Raw genomic sequence first — 12,324 nt, 5'->3', positions numbered from 1 at the left:
CCCAGGGTCAGATTCTGATAAGCCTCCGCTCACAGCACGTCCGTCAGCTGGTCGGGCGAGCGTCCCCGCTGTGTACCTGCCCACAGACGTTTCACTCTGTTGCTGATGTGTGACCGTCGCACTCCTGGTCAGCACTAATCCGTGCTGAGGCAGAGCTTGTTCACCACAGACGCTCTCTGGGAGGCTCAGCTCTGCCTGGCGTGCTCCCAGAGCTGTGCTGGACGCTGACTTCCCTGGCCAAAGCCTCCACCGTGGGCTAAATGTGCAGAAGGGGGGAAGTGACGTAGCGGGCACTCGCTGGCCACGGTACCAACACGGACATTGCTCAGAGCCCAAGAGCTGAGGCTTGAAGGAGACGAGTTGGGTCATGTGGGGCCGGGGCCATCGAGTGGCACATGCCCCGTTCTGTCCCATGAGTCTGCAGACGAGCCCGCAGAGCCACATGTGGGTTTGGGGCGGGCTCTCAAACGCCTGTGGGTACAGACCCTGCTAGTGAAGATCGGCTGCCCGAGGAAGGGCGGAGGCTGTTGGGGAGTCACAGTGTCCTCTGTGGCCGCACGGTGCCAGCAGGTTGGTCACGGACAGCCAGCGCGAAGCCCGCGTGTCCGTCCCGTCGTGCACCGGGGCCAGGCCCGTGACTTTGAGATTCTCATTTGGCCCAGGGGAGCCAGACGCTCCGCATTCCCGATCTGTTAGGACCGCTCCAACGCTTTGTTGGAACGGTTTCTGAGTTCTCTCTGGTTCCCTGAGAACGCCATGACGGATCGCTGACGGGAGGCGCGGGGCTGCTGAGTGGCAGCGGCGGGACACACTTTTGGCACGTCTAGCCTAATATTTACTCTATTAATCTCTCTTTTGATTCATCCGCACTTGAAAATTGATGACAGTCCCTTCGCAGGAGCAACTTTTTCCAATGGAAAGCCAGTTTTGAAAATGCAGTATAATCCTATGCAGATTGTCCTATGTGGAGCATATGATGAGCCAAGAATTCTTAAACAGCAGACTCGAGTCCTACTTCTAGCCTAAAATAATGTGTTGCTGTGAACATTTTGTGAGGAAATATGGCGCGAGTTTACGCTCTTCTCTTCTTGTGTTAAGGTTCAGTTTGGAAGTTGGTGCTAAAGGTTACGTTATTCACATACTGAGAACTTAAGTGTGTGCTGGCGCCAGAGAGATGGTACAACGTGGAGGGCACATGCCTTGCACGTGGGCAGCCCAGGGTTCAGTCCCTGTCATCGCATATGGTCCCTGAGTACCGCCAGGAGTGATCCCTGAGTATCGCCTGGTGTGGCCCCAAAACAAACAAACAAAAAAAACAACAAAACTTTAGTGTTCTTAAATTCTTCATGCAGAGAACTCTCTCTGCGCTCAGCAGCAGGACGGGACAACTGTCCTGGTCCCTGTGCCGTATGTTTCATCATCCTTGCTGTGTTTGATCTTCCCAGCCACCGCCCGAGGTGCCGCTTTCACCCTCACTCCAGGACCAAGAAACCAGACACTGACCAGGCCAGGAAGTGGCGGGGGGCAGGGAGGGGGGGGCCTCAGGGACCTCTTCCCCTGCGTGCCAGAGCTGACCCTCCACTCTGCTCCCTGGATGTCCTAATCTGCTCAGGCTGGCAGGACGGGCTGTCACGGTGACTTCCCGAGGAACGTTCCCTGTAGTTCTGAGGCTGGGGGATCAAGGTCGAGGGAGAGTGGGTGTGGGCCCTGGTGGGAGTCCTGTGTGCTGACCGATCAGCAAGGCAGCTCTGTTCTCACTGTGCCCCGGACCCTTTGCCCAAAGGACATTAAGGCCAGGACTGGCCCCACCCAAACCTGATCGCCCGCCTCCCGAGGGGTTTGGGCTTCAGCTCGCCAGGGTGCTGGGCCCCAGACACTGTGTCCCAGCAGCAGCGGTGCTATTTGTGCGCGTGTCACCGGGCCGCTTATTGCCGTGGCCGAGTTTATCTTTGAGGCCACCCCAGCCCACAGCAGCCTCCACATCGGCTTGGTGGCCCTGCAGGAGGAGGTCGCCTGCCTCTGTCCGTGATGCTTGCCTGACGGGTCTCATCTCTTGACCCTCAAGTGTGTCATGTTTCCCCAGAAAGAGTCGGTTTCCGGGGCTTCTGATGTCCTGTACTCCCACCCCCACCACTCGACCCCGTTGTCGGTGTGAGGGGACAGTATCTGTCTCAGGTGCGTGACGTGGTTTTGTAGACTTGGATGTTCTCCAGAATGGAATCGATCTGCTGGGATTTGCCTGGTTAGTACACGACATACAGACTCAGTCAGAAAGTGCTCCCAGCAGGCTGACTGCCACAGCGCCTCCTCTCCGTGGCCACCTTGTGGAGCCTGTCAAACCGGCTCTGCCCGTGTGGGGGCTGTGGCTTCTCCCTGGAAGGGGGGAAGGCAGCTTCTGGCAAACAGGTTGGATTTGACAGAATCAAACCAGCTGCGCACAGGTCTGCACTGTCCCCAGCATTGAAGGTTGTTCTTTGAACTTGGGGAAGTGGCGTGGGGGGCGGGGGGCGGGGGCCGGGCCGGGGAGGGGGGAGATGGTGGCTTTGGTACTGGCTTGGCTTTGCTGGGAGCACCATGAACCTGTGTCCCCGTCCTCCACTGGAACGTGCTGGCGTCTTCCCTTGGTGCTGCTTCTCTCGAGTACTCAAAAGTCTCTGGTCCCCCCCACCTCCCGCCCCTGTCCCCCTGGCTCCACCCCCTCAGCCCCCCAAGGCCAGGAAGGAGCTGAGGGTTCCGTCCTGATGAAGCTAGTGGGTGATCTTGGAAGATTTTCTGGCACAAATTACTTTTCGTTTAGAATATCCTCGCCACCGCGCATATGCTGCCTGAGCACATGTGTCGCCTGCGTCTCCCCTCTTGAGATGTGTACTTTCATGTCTAATGCTGGGATGTGTGTAGGGGCTCTCTCCACCCTTGGAGAAGCCCGGGCTCCCTTTTGAGTAGGTTACTCTCTACTCTCTCTCGCTTTCTCTCCCTCCTTCCCTTCAAAACCTCCAAATAAAAACTAATTTCAAAAAAAAATAGATTATCCTCTCCACGTAATCATATTTCATCAACTTCACTTGATTGCTTGACTTCCCGTTAATCATCGATTTGCCCAAGCGGGCACCAGTAACATCTCCATTCGTCCCTGTCACGTGCTAGTGTAGCTCAATGGTGTCTGTTCGTTCTAGGAACACGAAGAGCCTCAAACTGATAATTCAGGGTCTTGACGAAGAAGTCTGACCATCTTGTAGGTGGGCAACCACTTGGTCTTTTGACGTCCCATGGAATCCAGTCCCGCGGTCGTCTCCAAATCTCATTACATGTCCAGCCCATCTGATTTTCAATGCCTTGATTCTTGACAGCGTCCCTGATTCTTGACGGTTGACGGAGGTCGGAACTCCGGATTCGTTCTCTCATTTGAGTGAAGCGTGATACTCCAAGCATAGTTCTTTTGATTCATCTTTGGGAGACCCGAATAGCGTTCTCATCCTGTTTGCGTAGGGCCCAGGTCTCTGAGGCGTATGTTAATATAGGAAGAACAGATTCCACAGTTCTTCCTGCATTTTATCAACTCTAAGACTCTATATGGGTACTACTATTATTAAATGACACAGACTAAAACAGATAAAAACAGACCTTTCGGGAGCGGAGGTGGAGGGACCCGTAGCTGACTGTGCTCAGGGATCATTCCTGGAGGGGCTCAGGGATGGGGGCTGAGCTGCTGTCATGTCTCTGGCCTCTAAAGTAGATCTTTTCAAAGGGTGAGACAAGGGAAAGTAGGACTAGAGCTCTGGTATTTTCATTTGGTTTCCTAGTAGAGGCTGGAGGAAACCCCGGTTTCTAAGTCTTTAAGTTCAGACATTAGCTTTATTCGTTAGCTCTTGTTAACTCTTGTTTCTAGGGGCTGGAGCGGTAGGGCGTTTGCCTTGCGTGCAGCCGGCCCGGTTGAGCCTGGTTCGATTCCTGCACCCCTCTCGGAGAGCCCGGCAAGCTCCCTGTGATGTACTCAATATGCCAAACACAGTAACAAGTCTCATGATGGAGACGTTACTGGGCCCGCTCGAGCAAATCATTGAACAACGGGAGGACAGTGACAGTGACTTGTTTCTAGAAAATTTTGGATTTAAACAAAAAAAAAAGTACATTTATTTATTTAGAGATGAGGTTAGGGCCACACCCAGTGATGCTCAGGGCCTACTCCTGACTCTGCTCAGAGGTCATTCCTGACAGTGCTCAGGGGGGTCATACATGGTACTGAGGATCAAACTGGGTTCTGCAGTTTGCAAGGCAGTCACCTTGTCTGCTCTCTGGCCCCTAATGGACATTCAAGAAATCCACTACAGCTGGGGTGGAGTGCTTGCCTCACACGCGGTCAGCCCGAATACGATCCCCCGCATCCTGTATGGTCTCGGGTCCGCTTGGCGTGATTCTTGAGTAAGCCCCGAGCACTGTCAGGTATAGCCCCAAATCAAAGAAGTCCACTTTTAGTTCTTTAAGCTGCGTTTATCTATATTCTCAGTTTCAAAACAATGTTGGGTCAGCCAGAGAGATAGTATGGAGGGTGGGGTTCATGCCTTGCACGTCGCCAACCTGGGTTTGATTCCCTGATACCCCTCGCAGTCCCCTGAGCCTGCCGGGAATGATCCCAGAGCGCCGAGCCAGAAATAAGCCCTGAGCAGTTCCGCATGTGGCCCCCAAACCAAAATCATTACATAAATAAAAGTTTTAAAAGTATAAGGGCCTGAGATTAGGACAGGAGCTATGGCACTTGCCTTGTTTGTGGCAGTTCAGTCCCCAGCACCTCAGGGTGTCTCTTCTGAGCACAGAACCAAGAGTAGCCCAGGAGCACTGCGGGACGTGGTCCCACAAAGCCTCCCTCAGCCCCCAGTTAATAATGTTCAGAACCTTTCGGGTAAGGCTGATGCCCCCTTCCCCCAGCCCCCCCCCCCCCCCCCGACCACCAGCCACAGACCCAGTTGCCTCTCTAGGTTCGTCTTTTTTTTTCTTTTTTTCTTCTTCTTTTTTTGGGGGGGGGGGGTTACACCCAGCGATGTTCAGGGCTTCCTTCTGGCTCTGCACTCAGGAATTACTCCTGGTGGTGCTTGGGGGACCATGTGGGATGCCGGGGATCGAACCTGGGTCGGCCACGTGCAAGGGAAATGCCCTGCCCGCTGTGCTATCACTCCAGCCCCTCTTTCTTTTTCTTATTTAGATAAATGGTGTCCTTAAGCGGTTCCCCCCATGGCTGACTTTCCGCATCCCAGTGGCGCTCCAGCGCTCTTGCCGCATGTGACTAGAGCCTTCCTTCTGTCTGACACGGGCTAGGTGATGCCTCCGTCCCCTTGAGGGGCAGTGCCAGAGAGGACCGTGAGCACTCCGGTGCCAGCAGCCTCCTGGCACAGCCGCCTGGGTGACACAGCTGCCCAGCGGCCTCCCTCCACCTTCTCATCAACAATCACGCTACAGGAAACAAGCGGGGACCCCTGTCCCCTCCAGTCCTCCCTTGCGGCCCCTCCCCAGCCTCTCCTGAGGCCCCCTTCGCTGGTTCCCTCGTCCACTCCTGCGCTCCCTGCCCACTGTACCCGTAGGTGCTCTTCAGGGTGGACTGTCCGACTTGACCCTCTCCCACCCTCGCCCACCGTGGTCCTCCTCACTCCTGGACCAGGACCTTGCTGAGGAGTGCTTGCTCGGCGCCTCTGCAGGTTCCCGGGCTTCGTCTCTGCATTTTCGGAACCCTTCATGAACGCGTACGTAGTCTGCCAGCAAGGAGACGTGCGTGCCTGCTCACCGCTGCAGTCGGCGCTCCTGGCTCAGGAAAGAAGGTGGTCTTGCCTTTGTAGCCCCCTGGTCCCCAGCAAGACGTGGCCCCTGGCAGGGCGAGAAGGCCGAGCCTGGGAGACCCATGGGACCCGGGATCTGCTTCCAGGCAGCCCCCTCCACGCGGGAGGGAGTCTGTGCCCTGCGAGAAGTTCTCAGCCATGAAGCGGAGCGTTGGGCATGGACGGGGGAGTCGGGGATGTTTTGGGGAGTCGGGGGTGTAACAGGGCCCCTTTCACATTGGCAGGAAGCAGCAGCTACTTGCCTCCACCTCGGCCCCATGGGGCTGCTGGGCCTTCTGGGGCCTCCGGGGTTCCTGGCCCTTCCCACCCTAACCCTTTGTCTTTGGCGGGGGTGGGGGGTCGGCTGTAACCTCAGGAGCTGGTGGCCCCTTGTGTGCAGTCTTGATCCCGTCATTGCAAGCAGGGATCTAAGAATTCAGGTTTTCCAGCGGGCTTTATCTTTTTCTCTCATTCAGACGTCTGGGTGGGTTGGAGCCCATGTTCTGTATCAGGTCCCTGAGTTCGAATCCTGGCACTGCATGGCCCTCTGAGCCCCTGCATACTCCGTAGCCCCTGAGCACTGCCGGTTATGACACCCCCCCCCCCCCCGCCCCCCAAACAAAACCGGAAACAGCCCTGAAGGTGGCAGAGAACACAGGTCGCAGGGCTACTCAGTCTGCTGTCACACAGGTCCAGCCCCAGGGATCTGATTTCAGTTTTAGTTTCTATGTGTCTGTTTTGATTTGGGGGCAGCGCCAGGCAGTGCTCAGGAGTGGCTCTTGCCTCAGTGCTCTGGGATCACTCCCGGTGGTTCTCAGGAGACCCGACTGTGTTGGGGATGAGTTTCAGCTGGGCCTCCGCTGCGGCCCATGAACCTGTGTTTGCGATCCTGAAACTCGACCAGGTGTGGAGAGCTGCCGTGCCCGGCATTTTTTTTTTTATTATTATTATTTTTTTATTTATTGAATTGCTATGGGAAAAGTTACAAAGCTTTCAGGTTTAGGTCTCGGTCATGCAAATACCAATCACATTTCCCTTTACCAATACTTATTTTTCACCACGAAGAACCCCAGTAAACCCCCCAGCCCCCTCCCTAATGTCTGTGGGGTAGATGAATTCTAGTTAACACTCTGTCTACTTTGACTAGCTTCATTGTTTTGAAAAAAGTTGCACCATTATTATTTAGACTTTACCCCCCCCCCCAAATCAGCCATGCTGAAAAAGCATTGTGAAATGATCTGCTTTCTACAGCTGGGTTCAAGAATTAAATGATGTTTTTAATTTTTTTGGATTTCTGCTATTTTATTTATTAACCCTGCAAGTATTTCTACTGAGAGTCAGATAATTAAGAGATTGGTCTCTGTGCTTCTGGGGCCGTGGCCGTGCCGGAGAGCCGCTCGTGGGGGGCAACTGGTGACCTCGGTAGGGCGTGAAGGACGGGCCGGAACGCCCCCCGTCCCGTGAGGTATCCATCGCACCCCCACCCCCGGCTCAGACCTGCTCTCCACCAGGCTCCCATGCAGCCGCCATCTTTCTTTCCAGAGTGGAGAGGGCGGAAGGCAGCAACACCCTTTCCAGTCCGCGTGCCCGGCTTTTGTCCCTTCCAGCCCTCAGATGGGCTGCGCTGAAATCCAGGTCAGGAGTATGGGCACACGGGCTAGTGTCTTGTCTCCCGATCCATGGCCTGAGCAGTCACAGGGTGACACGTGCTGGTGGGTAACAGGGGTGCAGAATGCTGTGGGTGTTGTTGCTTCATGGGTTGCTGTGACCCGGTGTTCAGATAGATAGACGGAGTGCGTACTCTCGCCGGTGGCTGACACAGTTGCTCTGTTGAGCCAGAATCCCAGACCTGCAGGGCACCCAGCCAGGCGACACCCCCTCGCTGCTTTCAGACCATCTCTGTACCCCAGTGGAGGCCTCTGCCCCTCCACGGCCGCCCCTCCCCCCGTTCCTTCCCCCCCCCCCCCCCGAAACTGGCCGCTTCCCAACTTCCTGTCTCTGCTTTCCATACCTTTATGTATATATGCAGGGCTGAAGCGATAGCGCAGCGATAGGGCTTTTGCCTTGCGCTCAGTCAGCCCGTCCGAGCAGGTTTTGATTCCTCCGCCCCTCTCGGAGAGCCCAGCAAGCTACCGAGAGTATCTCACCCGCACGGCAAAGCCTGGCAAGCTCCTCGTGACGTGTTCGATATGCCAAACACAGTAACAACAAGTCTCACGATGGAGACGTTACTGGGCCCCGTTGAGCAAATCGATGAACAATGGGAGGACAGTGATAGTGATGTGTACATGCCTATCTATAGTTCTGTTTGTTTTCGGGCCACACCTCGCAGTGCTCAGGGCTTACTCCTGGGTCTGTGCTCAGGGCTCACTTCTGGCGGAGCTTGGGAACCATATGGGGTGACGGGGTTTGAGCCCAGGTTGGCCACGTGCAAAGCAAGTGCCCTACTCCCTGTACTGTCACTTGGCCTCATAGTTTTTATATTTTTAAGTAATTTGTGTTTGGTATTGGGGCCAGACGCAGTGGTGCTCAGGGGCTCGGAATCTGGGCCCTGGTATGTCTTCCCTATACCAGGTAGAAGTTTATTTATTTTTGCTTTTGGGTCACACCCGGCGATGTGATGGTCACACAGGGGTTCCTCTTGGCTCTGCACTCAGGAATTACTCCTGGTGGTGCTCAGGAGACCATATGGGATGCTGGGAATTGAACCTGGGTCGGCCGCGTGCAAGGCAAATGCTTTTCCCGCTGTACTGTTGCTCCAGCCCCAGTTAGAAATTTAACTGCTCCCACCTCTCTGGGAGACTCGTCTCCCTTTGCGTTTTCTCCCGGATGCTCTTCACCATCCCGGGGCTCTTCTGCCTTTGGGAGCCAGAGTGAACCCCATTCTCGGGGGTGCGGCACTGCCGTGGCCCGGGGCAGCAGAAGAGCTGTGGGAACCGGAAGCCAAAGGCCAGGCTCCCTGCTCTCAGGCCTGGCCCTGCACCACCTGCTCATCTCTGCTCTTTGTGTGTTTAGAAACTCATCGCCTATGGACACATCACCGGCAACGCCCCTGACCGAGGAGCCCCGGGGAAGCGGCTGATCGACCGGATTGTTGAGACCGTGTGCAATTGTTTTCAGGGCCCGCAGACGGATGAAGGCGTTCAGTTACAAATAATTAAGGTATTTTTCGCCCAGAGGAGTTCGGTTACAGATAATGAAGGTATTTTTCGCCCGGTCTGGATTTCCGATGAAAGGGCTCCTCTCCTGGGGGAACTGGGGTTTCTGATTCTCCAGGTGTTACTTGTCTCGGGTGGTGCCGAGCTGGAACAGAGAAACGTAAGCGTTGCTCAGATCTTGTGTTAAATGTCAGGATTCATTCTCGGGGACTGAAACAAGAAGAGTGGAACCAGGTGGGGCTGCAGAGTTAACGGTTCCCTGATGTTAAATCCAGAGGCTCGACGTCGTCTGGCCTTTCCCTGTCAGACTCTGAATCGGAAGGTCCCGGTTTGTCCTTGTGTCACGAGTGTGCCTCAGTCCCTCACCCTGTTGTCGGTGGGCCCCATAGAAGGGCTCATGTGAAGCCGGGAGGAGAAAGAAAGATGGTCACTTCTCCCCATCCGCCTCTGCCACGTGCAACCCTCTGCCCTGGGTTGTGCCCCTTGGAGGGCATCCGCCAGCTAGAGCCTACCGGGACCCCCAGTGCGACCAGGAAGCTGGCCCTCCCTGGGCGCTTGTTTGCTTTGTGATTATGGGGGTGAGATTCAGCTGGTGAGTTTTCTCTCCTGAGACAAGTGCTTATATTTTTAGCTTTAGTATTATTTTTTGGCTCTTGGGCCACAGCCGGCAGTGCTCAGGGGATCAGAGACGGTGCCGGGGATTTGAACTCGGGTCGGCTGCATACAAGAGATAGTACCTTAACCCTGCCCTATCTCTCTGGTATTTTGTGTATTTATTTGGATTTGGGGGCCACACCCAGCAGTGCTCAGGGCTTACTCCTGGCTCTGTGCTCAGGGATCTTTGCCAGCAGTGCTCAGGGCAATCATATGTGGTGCTGAGGATCGAACCCAGGCCAACCACAAGCAAGGCAAGCGCCCTACCCTCTGTACTACTACTGCTCTGGACTTTTTTTTTTTTCCTTAAGTTAACTGGGAGAAGGCTCACAGTAAAGCAATTTATCTCAAGTAATTTGAATTTTATGAAATTAAAATTTCATAAAATTTCAACTTTTAAACTTAGAGTAAGGGGCCAGAGATAGTGTAAAGGTATGCGGGGGGTCAAGGCGGTTACCCCCATGGGGTGGGCCCCAGATTGATCCCCAGCACTAATATGGTCCGTCCCCTCCCACAGATAAAGTAAAGTAAACTCAAAGTAATAGGAAGTTGACTCTTGGCGTTCATTATTCAGTTTAGTTGTCAGAAACTAAATTTTCTGAAAACTAAACCCTGTAGAAGAGTTGCTCTGTGAGAGGGACCGGGAGGGTGGCAGGGGGGCGGAGCCTGGTGGGGAGGCGGGGGGTGGGGGGGAGAGGGCAGCGTCTGATGAGGGAGGCTGGGGAAGAGTCTGACGAGGGAGGCTGGGGGGTTTCTCCCAGGCTCTTCTGACGGCCGTGACGTCCCCGCACATCGAGATCCACGAGGGTACCATCCTGCAGACAGTGAGGACGTGTTACAACATCTACTTGGCCAGCAAGAACCTCATCAATCAGACCACCGCCAAGGCCACCCTCACCCAGATGCTGAACGTCATCTTCACCCGCATGGAGAACCAAGTGGTGGGTGCCGGCCCGGGCAGCGGCTGCTCCTCTCGGCCGCTCCTGACGTTTCCGTCTCAGTTTCCGTCCTTGCTTTAAGACGCAGTCACTGTCACCTTAGGTTTGGACATTGGCAATCACGATCTGCTTTGAGAATAGTCTGAGATACTTTAGTTCCATTTAGAATTTTATCCTTTTTTTAAAAAAAGAAAAACCCATAGGAGTAAAATTAAAACTTTATCCTTCTGTTCGGAAATTAAAAAAAATAGCAACAAAAAGCAGAGTAACAGCAATCTGTCGTATTTTCTATTTCATACCCCAGTGGCCAGGATGGTCGGTCACAACCTCACCACCCACCGCCCTTTCCCCATTGCCTTGCAGTTGCAGGAGAGCAGAGACTCCGAGAAACAGAGCCAGTCCAAGCCACAGTCTCCAGTGGCCCGTGCCGCGGCACTGTCCCCAAAGCTCGCTCACCTGAAGCAGGGCCAGGCGCCCAGCAAGCCATCCACCCCCGAAAAGACAGAGCTGGCCAATGGGGAGCACGACAGGAGCGCAGAGAACGGAGATGCACCCAGGGAGAGCGGCCCCGCGTTGCCAGGTAGGCGCCCTGTGGATTTTTAGGGATCTCCAGCTCTGGGTGGGGGGGAATAGGGGGGCTGCTGTCATCTCTGTGATGCCTTTGGCAGCAGCTTTGCTGCCTCTGGGCCTCCCCCTGACTGTCTCCCCCGGAGCGTGGCCAGCAGGCCAGTGTCCATCATCCCGCAGCTGTGCCCGGCACGAGGTGTTACTGGGTTGGGCAGCCCTGGTCTGGTTTGATTCACCTGGAGGTTGAGGACTGTGTCCCGCCGTCTGTCCTGCTACGCGCCGTCTGTCCTGCTACGCGGGGTCTCCCCGCCTTGCCTCCTGCCCGGCCCTGCTCTTGGGTGGCCCCTGTGAAGGGACAGGAGGTCAGGTGGATTCGGTTCCATAGGTGACTTTTGAGGTTTGCTGTCTTAGGGGAGGGGGGAGCCCCCACCTGCCTCGCAGTTGCCAGAAGGTGTTTGCTCGTCTCCCGGGTGGCGAGTGTGCTCCAGATCCAGAATGCTCTTGCTTTCGGGAACATTCCCTCCCGGCGACTCTCTCTCATGGCTCACGCTTATGTCTCCCACGGTGACCTCGGTGTCTTCGTGGCTGTGCTCAGTCTGCGCCGGCTCTGCCAGGGGTGGGTTTCTCACGGGCGCCTGTCCCCGCACAGGCAGCCTCGGGCGCCTGCTGTGTCCCAGTGCAGACCGCGGGCAGCAGCGTTTGTGCTGTCCACCTCAGTCCCCTCAAGGCCGAACGGAGTTGCCGTGGAAGTGTGCACGTCTCCGGCGCAAGTTACTGCCCGCTCAGCCCCGCTGTGTGGATCAGGGACGATACTCCCATGTGAGATAACCTCTGCCCTCCTGCCCTCCCGGGGACAGGCCCAGGTTTTTACTGTGACCCTTTTCAGCCAGTGGAGGATCGATCGGGGTTAATGTTTTAAACACGCTGGTAAGCGTGACTGTGCAGACGGAAAGGCCCGTTTCAGCCACGGCAAAGTCCTTCTGCTCCTACTCACTTTCCTCCCTGCAGTCAGAGTGAGTCCTGAAGAGCATGTCCTAGGTTCCGACCCTCCTCCGCTGTGACCCCCTTGGGTCCTTTCCCATCCTGTCCGATCCCGAGTGAATTTCCCCTTCTGGATCTTGGTAGTGCCAGGCTTGCTTGTACCGCAGGGCCTTTGCACTTGCTCTCCCTGCCCCATCCATCTTGCACTGTTCTCAGAGGTCC

At 55.5% G+C, this 12,324-nt stretch overlaps 1 protein-coding gene across 2 annotated transcripts in view; it reads left to right on the top strand.

Moving 5' to 3' along the window:
• Positions 1-12,324, top strand: part of ARFGEF2 (ADP ribosylation factor guanine nucleotide exchange factor 2) — a 109,646-nt gene that overhangs the window by 21,260 nt on the left and 76,062 nt on the right. For both annotated transcript variants that reach the window (XM_056108460.1, XM_056108461.1), the window contains exons 4-6: positions 8,820-8,966; positions 10,378-10,557; positions 10,918-11,134. In XM_056108460.1, coding sequence (XP_055964435.1) covers positions 8,820-8,966; positions 10,378-10,557; positions 10,918-11,134 — 544 coding nt within the window. The remainder of the gene's footprint in view (positions 1-8,819; positions 8,967-10,377; positions 10,558-10,917; positions 11,135-12,324) is intronic.

This window comes from Sorex fumeus, unplaced genomic scaffold (genome assembly GCF_029834395.1).
Source record: "Sorex fumeus unplaced genomic scaffold, SorFum_2.1 ptg000213l, whole genome shotgun sequence".
Classification (NCBI taxonomy): Eukaryota; Metazoa; Chordata; class Mammalia; order Eulipotyphla; family Soricidae; genus Sorex; species Sorex fumeus.
The sequence above is the reverse complement of the archived record's forward strand: the minus strand, read 5'-3'. Positions and strand labels throughout refer to the sequence as shown.